Below are 24,510 nucleotides of genomic sequence, written 5' to 3'. Positions count from 1 at the left end.
CACCCTAAAGGAGAAAAAAAAAAAAATGTGCCGCATGACCATCTGCTCGTGCAGAATCAAGAGACTCCCCTGTGGATAGGGGTCAGCTCTGCTCCTCGGATGTGCGAGGATCTTCCACCCTTTGCTCGGCCATGTTGGGCTTTTCTGGAGAGGAGAGCCGGGGGGAGAGTGGGCAACGAGGGAGACCCAGTGATCAGGTTCTCTTGATGAAGCAATCCACGGCTGAAGGCCTGACTCTCAGGAGCAGCCCCTGAGGGCCTTCAGGATCACACGTCAAGGGTTCACCTGGACTTTTTTGAGAAACACTGTTGGTTTTTCTCAGATTGCTACTATAAAAAGGGCCAAGTCCCTTCTCCCCTCGGAAGAGTCGAACGTCCCTGGAACTTTGAGATGGTTTTAGGCTGTCATGTACCACGGCCAGTGGATGCTTCCCGGCAGGTGGGGACAATCTTGCTTTTGCAATGTCTCTAACAACACAGGGATATTTTTCTTCTCTCTCTCTTTTTTTCCATCCTTCTCCCCTCCACACACACTCCAGCTGGGGGAATTGAACCCAGGGATGCTCTACCACTGAGCTTTTTAATTTTATTTAGTCTTTTTAATTTTATTTATGGCTAAGTTACTGAGGCTGGCCTTGAACTTGTGATCCTCCTGCCTCAGCCTCCTGGGTTGTTAGGATTATAGGCGTGCACCACCATATCAGGCCTCAAACAGCGCAGGTTTCTGACGGGGAGCTATGGCTGGGGACCAGGGACTATTTAGTGCCTGCTGTGCCGTGGGCACGGTACCTGGACATTCACCAGTTAATCAATGAGTTAAGACACCCATGAACTCCGTTCTCCTTATCAAATGAAAAAGAGTGAAGACTTTGCTAATTCATTCATTAGTTGAAAGTCATGAACCCTGTTGGCTTTTCACTTTATAGAAGGTCATTCTCAGGCACGCAGCTTTCTTTGGGATTTAACCTGCTCATTCACCCATGAGTTTCTGAGCCTCCACAGAAAAGGCCCCTAGACCCTTGCTCCTTCCTTCTTCAGGACCCCACCCCACCTGCCCTTCTTTCCACTTGGACCCGTTTGTCAGAACCACCAGGTGTCCCTCGAGTGTGTCTTCCTGCTTATTCTTGGGAAGAAACCTCCCCCTAGGACTCCTTTGAAGGTGTGTGTGTGTGGGGTGGTACTGGGGACTGAACCGAGGACCTCCCACATACTAGACAAACACCCTACCACTGCGGCATGTCCCCAGCCTTTGAGAGTTTTCCCTGGGTCTTCACTTAGTTTCAGCCTTGCTGAACTCTGATCCTGGGTCTGGGTATCTGAAGACAAGGCTCTGATGGGAAAGTAGGCGGGGAGTTCATGTCATGGGCTCCTGGGTCGCGCAGCGGTGGGCCCTTACAGGGAGGGTCTGGGACTGTGTGTGGAACCCGAACAAGTGTATTGGGATGGCATAAATGGTGGCTTAGGATATCTGAAGTCCGAGGCTTCTGGGAAACCTAGAGTGTGGTCACTATCCCAGCGTGTCCGAGACTGTAGGTCTGTGTCCCCACCTAGCTTTGTACCTGCAAGCCCTGACCCCTGACCCCTAAGGGGATGGGACTAGGAGGTGGGACCTTTGGAAGGTAATTAGGTTCACATGAGGTCATGAGGGTGGAGCCTCGGGATGGGATTAGTGTCATCAGAAAAGGAAGATCTGGGCACGGTGGTGCAAGTCTGTAGTCCCAGCGACTCGGGGAACTGAGGCAGGGGGCTGCCGGGGTAGGAACAGCATGGTGAGGTGCAGGAAGGTGGAGGAGGTGGGGTGGGAGGCTGGAAGTCAGGCAGAGCCCCGGAGGGGGAATGGAGGCAAGGAAGAGACCGGTGCTGAAGGTCACAAATGCCGGCCGTAGTGTCGGGGTTGACCAGCTGTCTGCAGGGCACCCCGGGAGGTTTCTACATGGAGAACTGCCAGATCAAGCGCGGGTTTGTGAAGGTGGCTCTAACGCCAGGGTCCAGAGGGAGACAGAGAAGTAGAGGGGCAAGTGACCGCTGCTGCCTCCCTTCTAGAGATCCGAGGGGTCACCCCAGAGGCCAGCGGTGGGGAGCTGCCCCTCCCTCCCAGCTTGAGGGAAACCCCATCTCACCCAGGCCTGCCTGTCTCTGGCCAGACACCAGCTGGCCACCCTCCTAGCGAGGGGACACCCCTTGCCTGTTGTTCTGCTTTTCCCAGCAGATGTTTTCTCGGGCTCGACTGACCCTGGTCTGCATCTTCAGCACATCCCCGGGCCCTGCCCGGCCTGCTGTCCTGGAATCTCCCCCCGGGCATTGTCCTCGGTATTTTTGTCTGTCCACCACTCTGCTTGTTTGGCCACACAAATAGCCTGTTCCCTTTAGAGATCCCTGAAAACAGAGATAAGCCAACAGAAAAAAACCAAACATCATCCCGAGTCCCACACCCCAGAGATGACCCTTTCCACAGATCTGCATGTGTTCTTGCAGCCCTAACCCTCGGCTGGGGCGCAAACACATTTTGCTGCAGCTTCATTAAGGACGACTGAAGGAGACATTTTTCAGGCACAAGTGGAAGCACACTAATAATCCGACTTCTTTTCACCCAGAGAGCACCCGGTCTCTCCCACTCTGCTTTCCATTCAGCCCAGACCCATACTCAAGATGTGGCTTGGGAGACAGATGCCCCCAGGGACCCGTTTGTGTCCACCCTGCATGACATCTTTGTGAATCCTCATCTGTCCTCAGGATGCAGGAAAGAGGTCCCTCCCTGGGTACCAGGTACCCTCACCGCTGTGGCCTGCGTTCGTAACAACTAACAAAAAAGCTGCTGTTTATTCAGCGCTTGCTGGGGGGCAGTTAATAATCGGAGCAGCTTTGTCAGGGAGATATGTTTCCCCATTTTACAGATGACGGAGAATAAGTCAATCAGAGTTGCGTAGCCATGAAATAAAAAATCCCGAGATGTGGCCGCAGCCCTCCCAAGCCTGGGTCCTTCATCTTTCCACTCTGCCACCCCTTGTTCTCCTCTGCCTCTTTGAACTTCTGTGTCCCCCCCCCCCCACACACCGAGGTTCGTATGTGCAAGCCCTAACCCCTAAAGGGATGGGACTAGGAGGTGGGACCTTTGGTGCTAATGTGACTTTGATAAAGGCGGGAATGTGGAGGAGGATGGCGGGGTGGGGCCCAGGGTGGGCATTGCGCCATGTGTGGTACTGAGCTCCCGGAAAATGGCCCCGGCCTGTAGAGAAGGCCCATGTCTTTGGGGTAAATCCTCTCACTGTAGCTGATTTCTAGCCACCCACGAGATACCACCGAGGGTGAAAATGAGCCACAGCACGCCATTACGTGGGAGTCACAGATCTGAATGTGGCACATACACGAACATGAAAATCGCTGCCTTAACTCTTTCGGTGTAAAGTTCTGTGGCGTTGAGTAGAGTGACATTGCTGTGTGACCGTCACCCCTATCTCCCTGCAGAACACCTTCGTCCCTCCTAACCAACACTCTGCACCTGTTAATCAGGAACTCTGACACCATCAAAGATGATGTCCTGCAGGGTGTACACCAACGGGTCCCCGGGGGCCTCGGTCTCCCTCCTTCCCCCTCCTCCCTCCCCCTCCTCCTGGGCCACTCATTGTTCTTCTTTCTGTCTCTGAATTTAACTTTGCTGCAGACGAGTGGAACCATATGTATTTGTCCTTTGGTGACTGGATTAGCAGGATGTCCTCAAGGGTCATCTGTGATGTAGCATCCCAGGCATTGGATTTTAAATTTTACTTGATTTTCATTAACTCAATGCAAATAGCCCCCGAGACCTGTGGCTGCTCCGTTGGCTGCCCAGCTGTGGGCCCGTGGTGATGAACCGTCGGCTGCACGGGGAAGGCCGAGGCCCTGTCTCGGGACGGGTGTCCTGGGTTTTACGCCTGTTAGAGAGAGAGCTAAGGACAAGCGCAGTCCCCATCACTGGACCTTGGGGGGGACAGCGTGCAGAAAGCTCCCAGAGCATGGCTGAGGCTGGGGGTGATGTGGACCAGAGTGAGCTCAGGAGAACACGGGGATGATTTGAAAGCCGAGTGTCTGGGGAACTGGTGAATAAGGGGCCCTGCTTCTGTCCGCACCCTGTGTGTGTACTTGATTGAGCTTACTCACCCCCCTTCTCTGTGTGCTTAACAGACGCCCTCCTGTGGGCATGGCCTGTGGGAAGGGCCTCCACCAGGGGCCCTCTACAGAAGAGGACAGATAGTGGTTCTACAGCTGCTCTTGCCTGGGGGTGGGGTAGGGAAAGGCGGTTTCTGAGCAATACCAGAGGCCACAGGGCCTTTGCATGGAGAAGAGGAGGAGCTTGGACAACACGAGTCCCCTGTAGTATGTTCTAAGTAAACGCTGAAGGACTGTTACTACGACATTCTCGTTTATAACCTGCTGACCAGATGAGCTCCACATTTCCTTAGAAGGTTATAGATAAATGTGTCCTTGAGCCCGTGGCAGAACCTTTGGGGGGGTCCCCCAGGTCAGGGGGGATCCCAGAGGTGCAGTTACCTCTAGTGTCCCCCTTTGTTTCAGTGCCAGCGGAAGACCCTTCCTGCTCTACGTGGGCCTGGCCCACATGCATGTGCCCCTAGCTGTGGCTGGACCACGGGCAAACCCACGGGGCCAAAGCCCATACCGCGCGGGTCTCCGGGAGATGGACAGTCTGGTGGGTCAGATCAAGGACAAAGTCGACCACATGGAAAAGGAAAACACGCTCCTCTGGTTTACAGGTAAAGTGGTGAGAGCCAGCCAGCCTGGCTGCGTGTCCTGGGTAGCCCTGCACCTGCCCCGCAGAGAGCAGAGCCTGGTCAATGGTCCTCTTTAATGGGGCCGAGGCTCGCTTTGAACTTGGGGCCCTGATGATGGTGGTTGGCCTCCATGTGAGCATGTGTCTACTGGGCACTCGATGGCTGGGGCCCTGGAAAGGTGTGTCTGAACGATGCTTCTCGCTGGCCCCATGTGTGTCGAGGAGGGCCTCCCAGGTCTTGCTCTTAATTGCCAGTGAATGACTTTGACCTTGTGAACTTCTGCAGTCTTGGTGCCGCTCAGCAGCCTCCTGGTCCCAAAGACTCCAGGTGCTATTGGTCGCCAGGTCATATCTTTTGGCTGAGTGACCCTCATGGAGCTGAAGTAGTGACCCCTCTAAAGGGCCCATACATGGATTGTGTGTCTCAGGTCCCTTCCTGGAACAAGGGCAGTGGTAAAAGCACTGCTTTGGGGTCAACTCCAGACCTGGGTTTGAATCCGTATCTACTGTTGGGAGAGTGATCTTTACACTCTAAGCTTCAAAAACTTGGGCTTCTAGAAGAACCTACTCCACGGCATGTTGGGAGCTTACGAGAGGCTGGATAGGAAGCAGTAGGTGCATAATAGATGCTTAGTGAGTAGTTGCTGGCTGGTGCCAATGCCTGTGTTATTGGGATGGCTAAACCCATAAGCAAGGTGTAAGGCGAGAGGCTCAGGGGGCCTGGCCGAGGCAGGGAGCCCCTCCCCGGCAGCTTAGTAAGACAGCCCTTGTCAAGGGCACTTCTTCAAGGGGGGGTTCAGGGTTATTTCTACAAGTCCTTCTCTGACCAGTCTCCTGCAGTGCACGGGGCTGTAGGGCCAAGGAGGGAGAGTTGGTGAAAGTGTCCCCCAGCCACTGACCATTGGGTGTTGTTTTTCTGGTTTCTAGGAGACAATGGCCCGTGGGCTCAGAAGTGTGAACTGGCAGGCAGCGTGGGTCCCTTCACTGGACGGTGGCAAATCCATCAAGGTAGAGGGCTCAGCTGGGGCCAGCAGAGCCCACTGCGGGAGCCGGCTCGGCTGGACGAGGGGTTCTGCCTGGGGGTGGGGTTCTGCCTTGGGGCATCACTGTGAAACAGGGACACAGGGACTCACCAGCCACCGGCTCCCAGAGAGGAAGAAACGAGCTGGATGGGGGTCAAAGGTCCGTTCAGCCTAGACCATCCCTTTTTAGCCTTCTCTCCCAGGAGGTCCTAAGAGGACCAGCCTTTGGCCTCAGGAGGCAGTCCACAAACCTTGCAATAAGTATGTGTTGACTTTGTTCTTTTCCTCCTCTCCTTTTCTTGTCTTCTGTTTTCATCATCCTCCTGGTCATTAATTTATTTCATTCATTTAAGAAACATTGAGTGGACCCTTAAGCAAGTGAAAGGTAAGTAATAACATCTCCATTTCTAGATGAAGACAGACGCTCAGAGAGGTTGAGTAACTTGCCCAAGGTCACACAGTTTATGAGACAGAGCCAGGCTTGCCACACAGTTAACGTTGGTGCTCTCCCTGCTACACCAGCCTGCCTCCAGCTCAGGTTCTGTTTAAACATCTTCCAGCCTCCAGCTCAGCTCCCATCTGCTCTGGGAAAGTTCCCCACAAGGACCTCAGCCTCTGAGAGCACGGCCCTACTGGGTACAATATGGCATATGGACCAAAGGCTGGAAAAATGTGTTGCCTTTTGATACATTGCTTCCTCCTGTGAGCATTCATCTTAAGGAAATAATTAACCAAGTACATGGCAATGTATGTAAAATGAGTGGTCATTGCAGCATTTATATATATATATATAGAATAGCAGGACATAATCCCCACATCAGCAAGAGAGGAGTGTCTAGAGAAATCGTGATACATCCATTTAAAGGAAAATTCAAGGCCAGGTGCAGTGGTGCGCACCTGTGATCCTAGCAGCTCTGGAGGCTGGGGCAGCAGGATCACAAGTTCAAGGCCAGCCTCAGCAACTTAGCAAGGCTCCAAGCAACTTAGCAAGACCCTGTCTCTAAATTAAAAAATGTATTAAAAGGGTTGGGGCCGGGCCTCAGTGGTAGAGCACTTGCCTAGCACATGTGAAGCGCTAGGTTTGATCCCCAGCCCTACAATAAATAAAATTAAAATTGTAGAAGGTGCTTATATCCAAGGGTTTCTGAGACAAGACTGCCCCTACTGAGGACTGTCCATGACAGGGTTTTAAATCTGGGCTTCCACTCCCTGCTGAGCGAGAGCCCCCAGCTGTCCCCAGACAGGGGGACTCACATCCTGTTAGCTCACGGCTGCTCCTAGTTCCTGGGCTTCCTTGTCCCTGGCGTCTGGTGGTGGGAAGGAGATGCTGGTCATTCATTTTTACTTTTCTGCTTCAACCTGGCAACCCTTGGATCAGGTCCCTTGAGAACTTCACAAGCAAGGGACTGTCAGGCCGGGGTCATGTATTGGGTCCAGAGATTTGAGTCAGGGGTCTGGAGAGCCGGACCTCACCCTCACCTGCAGTGATTGGACCACTTTATCTCATGGGCCTTTGGTGTCTATATGGATCATTGGGGTTCCCTCCAGTTCAAAAAGGCAGGGGTTTAGTTCTGATTCCTGGAGATAGCTGAGGAGATGCTGGGGAGGAGAGAAGTGTTGGGGGGGGATGTACTGAATTCCTGCAAGCAAATAGCCTAGAGGAATACAGTGTATCTGGGAGTGGTTTGTTGCATGAGCTGATTTTGGGGGGGCACTGGGCATTGAACTCAGGGGCACCTTACCACTAAGCCATATACCCAGCCCTTTTGAATTTTTTATTTGGAGACCGGGTCTCACTAAGTTGCTTAGGGCCTCCCAGATTGCTAAGGCTAGCGACAAACTTGTGATCCTCCTGCCTCAGCCAGGATTCCAGGTGTGTGCCCCGATGCTCGGCTAATAATGCATTTTGAGACAGTGACTGTGCCTTCAGGATGTGGACTGGGGCCCTATTCTTTGGAAAATTTTACCCAATAAGAAACTCATTTCCCAGCGGGGTAACCTCCACCCCCCTTCCTTTCCTTTTCTAAGCATTTGTTGAGCACCTACTCTTTCCTGGTCTCAGTGCTGGGGATACAAAGATCAACAAAGCCCCTGACCTGAAGCAATGGCAGGCTGTCGGGGATCCTGCCAAAATGCCGTGCTGACCCAGGGGACCAGGCTGGCCGTGGAGGCTTTACATTCTGTCCCAGGTGATGCCATTGTAGCTGGTCTAGAGATCACACTTTGGAAAACCAATTTAGGAGATCCATGTCTACACCCTAGGAGTCTAGAGTCCTCCAAGTCTAGAACTTCCAGCTCTGGTCCATGGTTGTCAAAGTGTGGTCCCTGGACCAGCATCGTTAGTGCTCCCAAGAACTTCTTCATGGGGGATGGGTCCCGGCAACCTGAGGGTCAGCATGTCCTTCAGATGATGATACGGGTTAAAATTCGGGAGCCATCTGTCTGGAGTAACACTGCTCGGTATAGGAGACACTAACCCCGTGTGCCTGTTTAAATCAAAATGAATGAAAATTCAATTCCTTACACTAGCCACACTTCCACACGTGGCCAGGGCTGCCATATTGAATAGTGCAAATGGGCCTCCACTTGGTGGTTGGAGTTTTGAAGCCTGAGTCGGAGACAGACAGGGCTGTGTCGAGAGAAGGTTCTGGGCAGGGAGGGAGCGTCACAGCCAGGAGCTACTCTCTGGAGCCACCCAGGGTCTATGCATCTCTCTTATTCTACATCCAGGTAGAATAGAGAGAGACAGGGTCAGTATCTGAAGGCCTCTTCTTTAAGGCAGAATGCTTTTGGTCCTAATTTTTTAAAGAAATGTGAAATGATGGAATTTAAGAGTGAACATGACATGGTTTAACTTTAGAAATTGAGGTGAACTTCATATCCCATTAAATGAACCATTTTGAATTGTCCAGTTCGGTGGCATTGACCACATTCACAGTGTTGTGCCACCACCCCGTCTGTGAGGTTCCAAGGCATTGTCTTACTCCCCGAGAAAAGCCTGTTGCTCCCCGCTCCACCCCCTGCCCCCAGCACACCATTCAGTCAACCTCAGTGGGGCTGACAATAGGGAGCGGGGGCCCTGGACTCATTTCCATTGAACCAGAGACTATAAACCAGAGAAGCCAGAGACAGACTCTCCAGGAACAGCCTCACTTTAGTGGGAAGTGACCTCTTTATCGCACTCACCATCTGGGCCAGAAGGGGAAACCGAGGCCAAGGAGGTCGAGGGCTGACCCCAGGCAAGGCAGGAGTCGAGGGGACCGTGTTATCTGGCCTCTGCTGGCCCCGTCCTCAGCCCATGTAATCACCCTTACTCAGACCTTTTTATATCCCAACAACTGCTCAGCTGCTCTGAACCTCTCGGTCCTTAAGGAACACGCCTTTAGCCCTGTGACGGGCTGAGCCTTCCTAGGTCTGTGGGAGGCAGAGTGGGAACATGGAGAGAGCTGACCTCTTTGGAGGCCCAGACGGGCCAGCGTCCCCACTGCTACCTCGTCAGCGTAGGAAGCTTGGTTTCCTCTTCGGTCCTGTGGGCCCGTGGACCCCCGTTCAGTGTGGGGAGACTCATCTGGGGTACTGCCTGGGCCACCCACCCTCCTGCTTGGCCTCCACTGATAGTCTCCACTAGACTGCTGCTTCTTCCTAGCGGAAAGGACCGGTGTACCCCACCAAGAGAGGGGCTGAGGGGGGGTCGGAAAATGCCCTGAGAAAGGTTTCCCTGCGGACGAACCAGGCGGCTTAAATAACACAGTGACCGTGTTCTGGGCCCTCTGTCTTGGGAGACTTGGCTCCTTGAGTCATCTCCTGGCCACACTGTATTTGGGGCAAGGCTTTGTCACAAACTTGTGACATGATAAGGTATCTGTGGGGCACAGCACTTGCTGGTGGGGCTGGATGCCACTCTCAGGGGACTCCCAGAGCCGACTCTGAAAGGCAGTTTCTTCGGGGTAAACACTTGCTTGTTCCAGCCAGCTTCCTGCCAACTGCTCCACAGCCTCCTTCCTCCTCTCGGCCCCGAACACTGCGGGGATTCTGGGAAGCCGGGCAAAACCCTGCATGGAACCTGCGTGCGGTGGGGCGGGAGCCACCCCATGGGTCAGGGGCTGGGGTTCCTCTGGACCACCTGCTCTTCGTCACCCAGGTTCCTGTCAGTGGGAAGCCTGCCCATCCCGCAGCAAGGGGCCCGGTCTCAAGAGCACACAAAGGAGAGAAGATAGTCAATGTTTTCGCAACGAGTAGGACAAACAGTACCGGGCCCGCTTCTTTCTCCCCGAAGGCGGCCTGCTAGACAGGCCACGCGCTGTCTTCCCCTGTTCCCGGGCCGGCCCCCTCCTCCTCGTCCCTTTCCTGGCCAAGCCGAGGCTCAGCTGATGGGATGAGGCAGCGTCTCCTGGAGTCCTCTTCTCGCCGGCCCCGTGCTGGAGTGAGGATGCTGCCCTTGGCTCGCCCTCGCCCCACCGTCGGGAGGAGGAGAAAAGGGCCAGGATGCAGGGGCCTGTCCCCAGGCGCGAGGCCGGAGTCACGCCCGCTGCCCCATGGGCAGGAGGCCCCGCCAGGGCGCCAGCCTCCGTCTCGCTCTGAACCTGCTTCCTCCCCGGCCAGGCCGGCACCTTGTTCTCCCCAGGACTGCTCCTGTCTGGAAACCTCCCTGGTTTTGTTGAGGAGCAGAACTGTTCCTTCTCCCGGGTGATGAGGAAACATTGTGTGGCGTTTGGCGTGGGCACCTCCGGGAGGCCTTGGCTGGGTGAAATCCGATGCTATCAGGGCCTTACGTAAGGCTCCCCACTGGGACAGGCCTCTGCGCCCTGGGCTTTCGCTCCAGCGTGAGGCAGGGGGTAGGGCAAGGAAAGGTCAGAGATGCTGGGGGGACAGCGAGGGACAAGGCTCATGGCTGTTGGCTCTGGCCGGGGCAGGGCCTGCGGGCGAGGACCCAGCGGAAGTCCAGCTCTGTCTCTTTCTGGCGAGGGCCACCAGGCTTGGTGGAATGTCCTCACTATCATGCTCAAGGCCACCCCGGGCCAGCAATAGCCCTGGGTTTCTAGAAAACCAGTAGACCACAGGTGTCCTTGGTAAGGGCCTGAGTCTATATTTAGAAACCAAGCTGGCTTCTCTGGAAGGTTGTGGAATGTGCATTCCTCAGGACATCGGTGCAGAGGAGCCACGCATGTTCATGCCTTGGTGGGACAGGCAGGTGACGGGCAGTGCTGGGGATCGAACCCAGGACCTTGCACATTCTAGCAAGGGCTCCATCACTGGGCCACATTCTTAGCCCACCCGTGCTATCTTCTACCTATTTTTGAGAGAGAGGAACTTGCATTTGTTGGACACTTTGGGGACAGGCTCTATACCAAAGAACCTTTCACATCCGTGGTCTTAGGTAACTGTTCCCATACCCTGTACCTACAAGAGCCTCCCCCCCACCTCACGGCCCAGAGGCTTGATAACTGAGGGAGGTTTCAGATACTGCCCGAGGCCATGTGATTGGAAGGAGCGGCCCTGGAGTTAGGACTCAGCTCTGCCTGGCTCCAGAGGCGTCCTCCTGATGACCCTGCCGGTGCTCTTCCAACTCTGGTCTCTGGCCTGTTGGGCATTACAATCTTCTAGAACCAGAGCCCCACCCCAGACTTATTGAATTAGATTTTTCAGGGGATAGAACCCAGGAGTCGGAACCTGAAGTCAGTCCTCTCAGGGGTAACTCTACTGAATGGAGACATTTGCACACCTCCTTCCGGGGGACACTGCCCCTGTGAGTCACTGAGGAATGGCAGAAAGGCTGCTATTCCCAGGCGTAGGCAGGGGTGAGTCTTGCCCGGTCGGCCCCTGTTATGATGCACCGCGGAATGCCACTCTACTTCTGTAGCCAGGGAAGAAGCAGTAAGCAAAGTCATGAATCATGGTTCCGTTTGTATTCTGGTTACTGAGGCTAAATATTTATTTCTTTAAGTAAGAGGTTCTGCTTTAATTAGAGTCGTAAGTAACCACAGATGCATCGAAAAGCATTCTCACGGCCATAAGATGAACATCTCTCAACCAACGCCCAAAAGCAAGGCGCTCACATTTTTTAATGGATCAGTGAACTTGGATCAAAGTATTCAGGCTTATCTGAACCAAGCAGGAGCTTTCGAAATGGAGAAGCGCCCAGAAGTTTAATTTGTGGACTCGTGCATTGTTCTTGCTGTAACTTATCAGGTCACATTTATGATGTGGTGGCATAAAAGTGTAAAGGTGTGGGCAATCTAAAGCCTGTGATCCAGAAGGACATAAGCTATATTTAGTTTTGAAATGGGTCCACTTCCTGATCTGACCAGGGATGGACACTCCCTTACATTCAGTCATTGGGAGACCCTCGAAAGATATTGGTGTCCATGCCAGTTAAATCACATCTGTAGGAAAGGGGCGTTAGCTGGGCAATTTTGTAAAAGCTCCACCAGTGATTCTAACTGCATTTATGGATGGGAATTGCTGCCCTAGAAGGTTCAGTAGGGGGAGGGCGTTGGCTGGGCAGTTAGACCTGGCTTTGGATTCTGATTCTACCATTTGCTAGCTGTGTGACCTTGTGTGAATATTGAACTTCTCTGAACTTTGGTTTCCTGACCTGAAAAAAATGGAGGTAAGAGTGCCTGGCTTGGAAGTTTGTCATACGGGTTCAATGGCATAGTGCAGGGAAGAACCTGACATGACACTTAGCAGCATTTAACTTGGTGTTTGGTAAGGGCACAATTAATAAGAGAGATTATTGGTAATGTTAATATCATGCTTAACTCAGAATGGGTTTCTGTGAGTAGGAGCATGGGTCACTGAAGAACGTTGGTGGGACAGGGCAGCTCTTCTGGACTTTGGCCATGGCTGGTGAAGATGAACCACAGCAAACAAGATTCTGTGCAAGCGCATGCAGCTAGTCATTAGACTCCAGAGCCCTGGGGATCCACAGAGAATTCTAGTCGGATCATTTTTTTGTCTTCCTCTAGCAGAGCCACCGAGAACCTGGGATTTGGAGCAGGATGGTGTCCGTGTTCTGGGTGATGAGTATTTTTTTCATAATTGCCCACACTTGAGACCCTTAAGCTAAATTCCCCTTTGAGAGCCTAGTTTAGGGGCCTGTGACCAGTGCGGCTTGAATCTAATTGGGTCTTGCTGTTTAAGGCAAGGTGCAATTGGATTCGCTGACCAGCCTTGACAGCATAGAGAGAGATTTGTCACTGAGTGGCCACCCTGAGGGTCTTCTCTGAGCTGAGCGATCTTGTTCTCTTTCTCCCTGAATCTCTGCGTGGGGTTGTCTGCTTTGCTGACACCCACATGCTGAAATACTGGCTGAATTCCTCCCCATCCCTCCAGCCATCTCTTTGCTGAAAGAAGACAACACAACCTGATTCTTCTCTCTGAAAAACATATTGACAAGGTCAGTCACCTGCAAAAGGGTGGCACAGAGGTCGTGGCAATCAAGCTGAGCCTCTAAGAGTGAAGAACAATTAGCATATTTACTAATTAGGGGCCAGTTTACCCTTCTGGAAACGTCCTGGGGTCCAGGACTGAACCCTGTGTCCCACTGCCTGTCGCAGAACAGACCCGTGGCTCTTGCCTTCTGGAACCCAAACTTTGACCTTTTCTTAGCATCTGGCCTCAAAGGTTACTCAGGTCCATTTCAACACTGTGCCCCATGGACATGCAACTCCCCAGGCGCCGTGGCTTCCAGGTGTCCACACAGATGACCCTCCTGGGCTGGGAATTATCCACAGAGCCTCAGCACCTCGCACCTGCGAGGCTTGCTCCTGGCCTTTTGGCCTCCGGCGTTCCAAGGCCACATGGAAATGAGTTTATGCTCCCTTACTTCGTGATTCTCCGCCCCACGTGCGTGGATATTTGGAAAAGACTCCGTAGGAATTCTCTGGACGGGAAGACTGTATTTGAGAAATGCTGGGCGAGATCAAAGGGCTTCTCACTCAGCCTGCAGAGACTTCAGCTGGTTTCTGGAGCCCCACACCCTTCAACATAAACAGGGCCTAGGACCGTGGTGGTTTTGTGATCTGCTTCTTGGGTTCTGGGGCGGGGGGCGATTTCCAGAGCTGGTGATGAGAAGGTCCTGAGAATGCTGAGCATTTCCGGTGTGGGGTGCTGGGCCAGGGACATCAAAGGTTCGGTTGGTGGCAGTGCGAGTGCACAAGGACAAAGCCTTCATCTGGATTCCCCTGCCCACCCCCCACCCCCGCCCTCCATTGCTTTTATTATTCACACCAGCCAAACATGGGGAAGTCGCCTGACCGCAGCGTGTGCAAGCCACATACAGCGCTCGCCTTGGCACCGCTTTTTACACGCGAACTTTGTGGAATTCTTGGCCTCTGGCTCAACCAGGATGAGGGCGGGGTGTGTGGGAGGGGCAGGATGGTCATGGTTAATGCAGTGCCACATGTCTTCAGGATGTTTCCATAAAACATGACCTCATCTCTTCCAGTCCGCTGGTTATCATTACAGTGGTGGTCACTTTTGACTTAGTGGTTACAAAAACAATCCCTCGAATTACCAATGTGGAAATTCATAGATTGCACATAGATGATCCTGACCTCCCCGCAAGAGACCAGACGTTGGGGCAGTGACTGTCACTGTCTCCTCGACATCAGAACAAGTTATTAATTCAAGGAAAAACAAAGCAAAGCAAAACAAAACAAAACAAAACAATCTGGGCTGGATCAGTTTGACACATAGACAATGAAAGAGCTGGGGAAGGTTCTCCCTCTTGTGCTTTTTAAAATAACTGTAGTCCTTCATCCTAAACAGACAGCTGCAGTACGCTCAGTCGGAAGAGGAATTCATTTGTTCAGCAAAGATTTGTTATGCACCTACTGTGTCGTGGGTATACAAGACTGATGGAGTCTTACCAGGAGGAACAAGTTAATAAGCCAATAAGATAATTTAAAATGGAAAGGTTTTCAGAATGGAATTAAATGACATGACTCAATAGAGTGAGGTTTTCCTGTGAGAATCCATTATAAGTACAATAATGTAAAAGTGTGTATTGAAAGATAGTAGCTAATTGGGGAAAAGTAGCTAGTTACTTTTTTCTCTGGTACCGTGGATTGAACCCAGGGGCACTTAACCACTGAGCCACATCCCAGCCCTTTTTATATTTTATTTAGAGACAGGGTCTCACCGAGTTGTTTAGCGCCTTGCTAAGTTGCTGAGGCTGACTTTGAACTCAAGATCCTCCTGCCTCAGCCTCCTGAGCTGCTGGGATTATAGGCGCGTGCCACCACGCCTGGCTGGTTACTTTTTTGAAAAAGTCTTTTCTTTGTTGGGATTCTTGGAAACTCTTAGAGAGGGCTGTTCTCCTAGAAACTAGCTCTTAGCTGAAAAGAAGCCTCAAGTTATCACTGATCACGAACCAGCTGCCTCCTCTCACAGGGGGAAGCCCAGCCAAGCAGACCACCTGGGAAGGTGGGCACCGGGTCCCGGCCCTGGCTTACTGGCCCGGCACAGTCCCAGCCAACGTCACCAGCACTGCCTTGTTAAGGTATGAGACCCAAATGCCCTTGTGATGTGGGTTTAGAGCCAGAATGGTGGTGGGTGCTTGGGTGGCCAGAGAGTCCAGGAAGCTCGTGGCACCCACCTTGGAAGTATTTCAGATACCTCCCAAATTGGGGTGCAGCAGGAGGGATTTGCCCAAAGGCAATTCCTTATGCTAGTTAAAGGCAGGTACGGTGGGACTCAGCCACCCTGGGGATGACGGCCGAGTGAAGAAGGGACCTGGTTGTCACATGGGTCGGCGTCGGGTCCTGGCTGTGTCTGCTTCAGAGGAGGCAGCAGCACCTCGTCTCTGGGGTCCTGTTAGTCCACCGTGGGACTTGGGGGAGGTGGCCCAGGGCCAGATGTGAGAAGCCAGCATGTCACCGGCACCCAGATGTCCCAAGAAAGGAGTCCAGATGCCCCTTTCCCTGGAGGGGACCGGGGAGGGAGGTTGCTGCGGTAGGGGGTGGGTCCTTGGGTGAGGTGGCTCTCCCGCCTCTGCCTGCGCAGCTCCTCTGATGAGTCAAGGCTCAGAGAAGCCACTGCAGGGTGCACAGTAGCTGCCCCTCACCCAACGCAGATCCAGAGCCCGACTTTGTGGCAGAGAACTTGACTGCGGAGTGTCAGTCTGAGAGCAATGCCCTTGCCACCGTGGAACCTGACTTATATGGGGACTTCTGTTTTAGCTGGGCACGTCTTTTCTGTGGTTCTGCCTTGAATTCACCAACCGCCGCGACCCTCTGTGGAAGCCAGGGCTCATTCATGGTGTCAGGGCCTGGTCTGGTTCAAGAGCAGTTCCCAGCTGCAGAACTTCTTTCCTTTGCTTCCCCGCCACATTTTTTTTTTAATCTTTAGCCTGTTGGGTTCTGGCATGATGAGCACAGCAGATTAGAGGAAAGCAAGAGTCCCTGGCTCCCTCCAGCATCCCCAGACCCAATAGGGACACGGGGAGAGACTGGAGACCAGGGGAAGGAGGAGGAGTACACAGCTCCGAGCGGGGGATGGGTAGGCAGCATACCCTGCAGCCTGTGGGGCCCTCAGGAACTTGGGGTCAGCCCTGTGCAATCAGGAGGATGCAGTGTGCTGCCAGCAGGTGCTAGTAGGTGTGACAACAATGTCACAGCCTGGAATCTGTGATGTCAGGCTAACCAGGACAAAGGCCAGGCCGGCTGCCTTGGGTGTAGTGGTGCTTATCGAGAGAGGCCAAGTGTTCGCAGGCTGGGCTGCACCCACCCCAGCAGCCCTGCAGTCCCTCGAGCTGCCCTGTCTTGTTAATTGAGGGCCTTGGAGGGTGACGATGGATGGAGGGGACGGTTGGGTGGCCCCAGGAAATGAGTTCTTTGGATAAGGTGGCTTTTGTTTGAGGGCAGCATTTTACCAGGACGAGACCGACATGCCCTGTCCACCTTTCTTAGGATACCCGTGGTGTTCAGTGAGTCCAGACGGTGGCCTGACGGCTCTGCCTCGGTACAGCCTCCTCCTTGCTCTTTCCTGTGTGAATCCATATAAAGCAAATGTGGGCGGGGCTTCCTGGTGCCCTTGCCTTGGGCTCCCCCAGGTCAGCTCTAGGCCAGGGGGTTATGGTCTGCATTCAGGAGCCTGGTGCTCAGGCTTGGTGTTCCTGGGAACCCAGGTGCTTATCTCCTGTTCTAGTACTTTAATCCCCAAAGGCATAGAGCTTTCTGCAGACCAGAGGTAACTCCCATAAACAGAGCGGAGGCCAGAGTTCCTCAGCCTATATCCCAATGTCCCTAGGCATTATGGGATCCCGAGTTAGGCAAGTGGACATAAATGCTCATGTGTGGGGCAGAGCCAGGTAGTAGAAGCTCACAAGGAGACTCTATTGGCCTTAGTGTCCTGTGGCAGGGCTTGGGCCACAGGTCACCTTGGATCCATCGTCACCTGCCCGGCAGGCTGATGCCTCTGCTATCTAGGGTGGAGCACTGGGTGCTATTGGGTGTCCCCTGATGATCTGGGATCCCCGTTCTCAAAGGTCATGCAGCTGAGGCTGTAGTGGCCTCTAAGAGGGCTCCAGGGTGGGGGAGGTGCTGCCCAGACACACATGGATGTGGGCTAGCCCCCCAGCCAGCCCTCCAACCGCTACAGCATGGCCTCACCGGGAGGGGCTGCGGTCCTGGCCTGTCTCAGGGGTAGTGAGAGGGATGAGACAGAGAGAGAGGGGGGGGAAGGTGGAATGAGAGAGTGGACAGTGGTGCCCTCTGTCCTGGCCCCAGCCTCCAGTCCTCCTCGGTCAGCCCCTCGCCCCTCACTCTTCTCACTCCCTGGGTCCAGGTCATATCTGCTTCTTCCCAGATAAGCTGTCCTTGGCTTCTAGGAAACCATCCCTCTCAGCCTCTCCCTGGGCCCCAGAACTGCCCGTTGTGGCTGCCCTGTGGCCCTGCTGCCCGCTTCGTAGCCTGCCCAGCTTGGAGCCCTTCTTAACCCTCCTCGCCCTGGCTCCTTAGGCAACTCTGGATAAAAACACGAAGGAGCCAGTTCAGCGGCATGCACCTGTGGTCCCGGCTACGGGGGGGCTGAGGCAGGAGGGACCCAGGTGTCCCAGTCTGAGCAACATAGGGAGACCCCATCTCAAAAAAGAAAGGAAGGAAGCAAGAACACACGCGCACACACCCATTTCTCGTGAACAACCTTCAGAGCCTGGACTGGCCAGAGCTCTGTGAAGGAAGAAGAGAAGCTTCTCACAGCGGCTTGGAACTTGCAAAGATGCCGCCGCCCACTCTGCGCCCAGCCTCCAGGTCACTGTGCAGAGGCCCCTTGGCCCTCTCAAAGCAGGCTCTTGACTACCCTCCTCATAACCAAAAGGCCCCGGAACTGGGGCTTCCTCTTATCTGAAGCTCACCTGGCTCCCTGTCCAGAGCCAAAGTCCACAGGACGTGGAGGGCCCGGGCAGCTTTTAATTTCTTTTAAAATTCCAAGGAGAACACCTGAACTTTTAGGTGGAAAAAAATGGCTTAATGCAGACATTTTTATATACTCACCTTTACACCAATACAATGATGAAGTCTAATTTATTTTTATGGAAGGAAAGGTCCAAGAAGGCAAGCACACCCTGACCCTGTGAAAATCCCCCAAAGCCAACACTCTGCCAGAAGCCAAGTGCAGAAATGAACAACGTGAAAGTTCAGGCTTTTGCTTTTGCTTTGTTTGTTCTCTTTCTCAGAGGTTTCAAAGACTCCCGGGACCTCTTCCTCCCTCCCTCCCTCCCTCCTTCTCTTCCTTCCTTCTTTTCATACTGGGGATAGAACCCAGGGGTGCTCTACCACTGAGCCTCACCCCAGCCCTTTTTGCTTTTTATTTTGAGACAGGGCCTCCCTAAGTTGCTGAGGCTGGCCTCAACCTTGCCATCCTCCTGCCCCAGTCTCCAGAGTCTGGGATAACAGGTGAGCAATTCTTGGCTCCTAGGACCGGCTTTGAATTTAGGGCTTGAGATTTGGAGTAGCCAGGGTACCTTTGGTAGCCTTTGTAGGATAGATGCTCTCTCCAAATTCAGTCCTTCATCTGGCAGGGGTTTCAACTACCAGGGAGCATTTCCCCCTGACAGGGCTAACCTCAGAGACTTGGTCTTCTCCATCCCTTGAGGAAGGACTTGATAACCTGAGCTTGCCAACGCAGGGCTGGGCCGCCCTGAGCAGCATGACTCGACAGACCTATTGAAGTTGTTCTTGTTGGTAAGAGGTTTTCTTTGTGCTCTGGGTGGAGTAGGTGCCTCTGAGGATTCTGCCAAACTCTGGATTCTGTGAACGTTAGATTTAGTGCTAGATAATTACGATGCTAAGTCTCATGCTAGGGGGGAGAAAATTAGATGGAAAAAGAAAGTATACGTTATATTCCAAAGACCTAATGTAGGTTCTGTTTTTTCTTGCTTACTGATTTGACTCATCTGTGACGCTGATTCCTCTTAAGATGGAAAAAAATAGTGTAGAATTCATTCCAAAAATCTAAGGCAGATCCTGTTTTTCTTTCTCACTGATTTGACCCTGCGGATGCTGAGCGCTCTTAGGGGTGCAATTTAAAGAAAACTCATCCAACAGCCCCACACCATCGCAGCCTTTTCCGATGGCAGTGAAGTTCTCTGTGCTTCCCAGTTTGTGGCAGGAACCTTGGACTCTGGACAGGTTTCTGGACTGTTCTGTACTCTGTGAGCGCTGACTGTGCATCAGTGTGGGAGGCCAGCTCCTAGAGCATATCTCCCAAGATAAGCCACCGGCTCTGCAGACTGTGAAACCTGCCGGCAGATAGAAACGCTCTGTCCTGCGGTCAACAGATTCTGTCTGGCGTCCAGGGAGGAGGTGGGAGGGCAGGAGGAGCCCCACGCATGGCAGGTTCTCTCTGCCATCCCCTCAGAGGGTGAAGAGCCCCTCCCCAGACCTCAGGGTGGGGAAGGTGGGGAGCTGAGGCCTTTGTGGCCCTCCCAAGTATGAGCCCGACTTGTGTTGCTGTGCCCATCCGGGTACCGGGGCCTCCTCCTAGCCTGAGAGAGACCTCACGTTGGGCCAACCCTGTCAGTGGGTCTGGCTCTCAGATAAACAGGCCTGTTGGAAGGGCAGCCACTCTGTTCTTGCTGAAGAGTCCTTTCCAACATGAGCACAGAGGATCGGAGGGGGATGTGCAGTGGGGTAGGGTAAAATTGCATCACGTGACTTTAAAAAAGTCCCATTAACAAAACCTACCGAAATGTTAACAGTGACTGCCTTGGGGGGGATAGACCACGTGTGAGGTGTTCTCTTTTATGCTTTTGGATGCTCTAATTTCTTAGACCATAAACACTATTTTTATAATGGGAAAAAAAGAGCTAAAATAATGGGGGTAGCATGCTTCACATACCATGACTAGAGACTAAATATTTTTGAGACAGAGACCCACTCTAGGCGAGTGGCTGAGGCCTCGTGGAGACAGGTTGAACTTAGTTCCTAGATACATCCTGCCCCTTTCCCATGTGGGGTGCCTCTGTGAGTGAGCATAACACAAACATCCAATAAGTGCTTTCTGAGTGCCTGGTCGTCTTCTTTATACCCTACCTGTGTGTTTCATCCACACAGCTACCCACTGAGGCAGGTACTTTTACTAAAACACCCATTTTACAGAGTAGAAAACCGAGGCCAGTGCCTCAGAAGATAGACAGAGCTGGGATCCAAGCCCAGGTAACAGCTGGCTGCAGAGCCTGGGTGCTGAGCCACCACACCCATCTGCCTCCTGTCGTAGCAGAAGTTGAGGTAGATCCCAAAGGAAGGGCAGGCAGGTAGAAAGGGTGGGCCACAGGGAGGCTGTCAGTGTTGGCTCTGAGCTAGTTCAGGCGGGATTTGAGCCCAGCAGGGCCAGGGAAAGATCTGAGAGAGCTGGGATCGACCACATCTGGTTCCTTTTGCAGTGTGCTGGACATTTTCCCCACTGTGGTGGCCCTGGCGCAGGCCACTTTGCCCCAAGACCGACGCTTTGATGGACTGGATGCCTCTGAGGTGCTCCTGGGCAGGTCGCAGACGGGGCACAGGGTAAGTGGAGGGAGCATGTCCCCACGCTGGGCTCTGCAGGAGGCTGGCCTTCGGCCTGTCACCCAGCACCTGGTTGCCTCCGAGCAAACACGACCACCCTCAGAAGACAGATACAAGTGGCTGGTTCCGGAAACCTCAGATCCTTTGGGAGAATCCCCACCCCCACCCCATAATAAATCCTGTTTATTAATCTGAATATTTAACAATTGGCTAAGGGATGTGGATGTGAGTGCTTCTTATTCTCTATAATATTAGAATGATTTTTTTTCTGCATGCATTCATGCAGCTTAGATACCCAGCATGTTTTTGGATGAGATAATCTGATCATGGGCTGTCACTTGTTTATTGTGGGGTTCCCCAACTGGGAGGGAAGCTTTCCAAGGGCAAGGGTCCTGGCTGTTGGGTTCACCTCTAAATTCTCAGCACACCTACCACACCTGCATCCAGCCAGCATCCAGTCAATGCAAACTGGGTGAACAACTGAATAAAGACCTCTTGGACAGCAGGGACAACAATGCCCCTGACATTCCCCTGGCTCCGGGAGGGCTCAGCACACATTCTGCAGCCTGATCTTGACCAAGCAGCCTTAACCCAGCAGCCCCCCAAAATGGCTTCCGGCTTCGACTTCCCGGCATTACTTCCTCAGTGTCCCCTGTTTGGAAGCCCTTCATGGCAGCAGCAGCCAGGAAATGTCAGTCCTGATGGCCTTTCCCTGTCATTTCCATGTGTTTGCCTTTCACCAAAGGAAGAGGAAGTGGGAGGAGGGAAGGCGTGTAGAGGAGCTTGGAGGCCCCTGCATAAGGCCCGGCAAGCACCTGGCTCTCTGTTGGGGACTCACACTTCAAAGGGTCTATTTATGTCTTCGAGGGTCACATGGAAGTGACTCAGATGTGCTCAAGTGCACCACTGGCTGGTGCTTATTTTATTTATTTTATTTTATTTTTGGAACTGGGGATTGAACTCACGGGCACTTGACCACTGAGCCACATCCCAGCCTTATTTTGTTTTTAGAGACAGGGTCTCACTGAGTTGCTTAGTGCCTCCCTTTTGCTGAGGCTGGCTTTGAACTTGCCATCCTCCTGTCTCAGCCTCCTGAGCCCCTGGGATTACAGGCGTGTGCCACCGCACCTGGCTGGCTGGTGCTTATTGAAGCAGCCCTTCCCTCCCAGCGTCCCCTGGCCACGCAGAACACTGGCCCTCAGTGGCTCAATAGGCCACTGGTGCTTCTTTGCACGTTAATTCAGTTCTTAGTTGTCAGATTAGGCTGGAAAGGGCCTCTGAAGATGCTGGCATGCCACAGGATTGTTGCAGAGCTGCGCACCCCTCCAGGTCTCTAATCAGAGGCCGAAGCAGGAAGATGGTTTCCGCTTTGAGGCTGGAAGTTAGCACGGTGTGACCCTGGGGGGTTATCCAGGACGTCAGCGGAGAGGTGCTGCTCAGTGTTTATTGCCATGGCTACTAACAGGATAATTGGGGTCACCAGGAAGTGCTTCAAGAACTGTGGTCTCCTTGACGTTGTTGGTCGGCCTGTGGATGCCAGCTCCTGCGCGCACTCACTTCCGTTCCCAGACAGGGGAGCGCGCACTCTCTTCCTCTGCTCACAGCTTTGCGCAGACTCATGAGGGGCCCCAGACCAGCCAGTGCGCACAGGTTAGGCCCAGGAACCAGGTGGGAGAAGCCGATGCAAGTCCCAACATCATCATGGGGACCTGTGTTGTGCGCCAGCGCAGCTGGAGTAGGGGTCAGTTTGCTCCCAACCAAGCGCAGAGGTCTCAAAAGACACAGCCAGCGAGCTTCTGCCTGCAGGAAGCGCTGAGGTGTCTTCAAGGGTAAAAGCGCGTGGGTGCTGGCACCTGGGGGCCACGCCCAACTTCCCAGGCAGCCGACCTGTGATGTTAGTGGAGACACTTGAGATAAGTCTGTTTGGAGTCTGAGGGTACCGTGTGTCGTTTCTGGTCCAGAATTTAGGCTTGGTCTTCTCTGGTCAGCTTCTCTCTTGAACTGAAATAATAGGATTAAAGAGACTAAATGGTCTTGAACTTGGAATGGCTTTAGGGAATACCAGCAAGTAAAAATATGAGTGTGTTTTTGAAAAATATGGATATCATGACACATGACACCCCCACACATTCATCTGTGTATATCATTCATATGTATTTCTTAACATAGTCTGTGTCCACCCACAGATATGTCCTCCTCAGCTTACAAGAGTTCCAGTATGGGTTGGTTTAGAAAACCATTCTGGTTTCTAGAAGCTCAAAGTACCCTCTGGACAGTCAGCTCAAAACAATATACAGGTGCTTATCAGCAGATAGGTTCTTCCCTCTATCGTAAATCAAGTAACCCAGGGTTAAAGAAATAAGCCACCTGGAGTCACCTCCCCTAGGGCCACCTCCCCAGGCCATGGGTTTCGAGGTGTGATGCACGTAGCGTTCATACCTACTTCATCCCCCTCCTGGGACATCATGTCTGTGATGGTCAAAACCCACAGCAGCTGACACTCGCTACATATTCGCCACGGTCAGCCTCTCACTTCAGAGACAGAAGCTGGTAGGTAGTCTCCCCAACACCAATCACTTCTCTTAGGGAGGCCCCTAGTGGTGAAAGAGGTCATCTAGAGTGACAGGCTAAATGACCCACGGCCTCCTCCATCCACCCTTTGGGAGACTTCGGGCTGTGCGCCCCTGGCCGGGGTGAAGGAGCCCACATTCTAGTGATACTGTTTAGGGTTGGCTCCCAGGACCTATCATAAGGGGAGTCCTGCATGGCTGGGAAAACAAGAAGCCAGGTGCCTGTAATACCAGCCTCTGGGGAGGCCCCCGGAGGAAGGATCACTTGAAGCCAAGAGTTCAAGGCCAGCCCGGCTACATAGGGAGATCCTGTCTCAAACAAACAAACCCGAAACAACAAAAACAAGCCAGTCCACCAAGAAGGCCACGGCAGGCTTGTGAAGATAAGATCATTTTTGAAATTCACCCAGGCCTCTGGAGAGGAAATATCTCAACTGATTCCTACTTAAACTTGCCAACCTTCTTCCTATGCTGAGGTGCATGAGAAAGCCATAACACGTCTGCTCAACAGAAAAACGTGCATGCGAGTTCCTCTGCATCCATCCACATTTCCAAAAAATGACCCATCCCACAGTTCTGCTTCCTCTTGGATTCTGGAAGTTACTTCTGGTCGGGCCCCAAACATATTCAGAATATGGCAGCCCACCCTCATGGGTTTCTGTTACCCAAACGGTATTGACGGTTTGAAGTGGCCAACCTTGACTCCCCTTTTCTGGAGATCTGAATACAACATAGATTGGTTGACAGCAGATGGTCCAGCCCTCACCTTTGTGCATCCCAGGGACACACAGCAGTGTTCCACCGAGTGGAGTAGCTTTCGATGAGGGATGGAGGAAGTGAGGGTTTCAGTTAGGACGTCTTTTCCTGTTTGGAAGGAGCCTGCTGTCATCACAAACAGTCGGGGTGTTTGCAGGGGTTGACAGCACAGATCATGAGAGCAGCAGGTGGGGGTCCCTGCCCTGAGCAGCATCCTCTCAGGGCTTAGGAACTTGTGGGACAGATGTTTACGGCTCCAACAGATGTTTCTCATATATTTTTTTTTTTTTTTGGAGCCCCATGGAAACTCTGAATCACGTAAGTGTCTTTCCAGCAACATATACAGTCATGATTCATACCAGGGCAGTCTCATGCTTCCAGCCCAAACCC

At 53.0% G+C, this 24,510-nt stretch overlaps 1 protein-coding gene across 9 annotated transcripts in view; it reads left to right on the top strand.

The window, feature by feature from the left end:
* Positions 1-24,510, top strand: part of Arsg (arylsulfatase G) — a 117,344-nt gene that overhangs the window by 75,689 nt on the left and 17,145 nt on the right. For 8 of the 9 annotated variants that reach the window (XM_046422664.2, XM_046422663.2, XM_046422658.2 and 5 more), the window contains 4 exons: positions 4,551-4,747; positions 5,692-5,772; positions 15,183-15,291; positions 20,674-20,794. In XM_046422664.2, coding sequence (XP_046278620.1) covers positions 4,551-4,747; positions 5,692-5,772; positions 15,183-15,291; positions 20,674-20,794 — 508 coding nt within the window. The remainder of the gene's footprint in view (positions 1-4,550; positions 4,748-5,691; positions 5,773-15,182; positions 15,292-20,673; positions 20,795-24,510) is intronic. The other variant, XM_046422662.2, reaches the window with a different exon arrangement.

The sequence above is a fragment of the Marmota monax genome, unplaced genomic scaffold (genome assembly GCF_021218885.2).
Source record: "Marmota monax isolate L192 unplaced genomic scaffold, Marmota_monax_Labrador192_F-V1.1 WCK01_AAM20220418_F8-fsc00173, whole genome shotgun sequence".
Lineage (NCBI taxonomy): Eukaryota > Metazoa > Chordata > Mammalia > Rodentia > Sciuridae > Marmota > Marmota monax.
The sequence above is the reverse complement of the archived record's forward strand: the minus strand, read 5'-3'. Positions and strand labels throughout refer to the sequence as shown.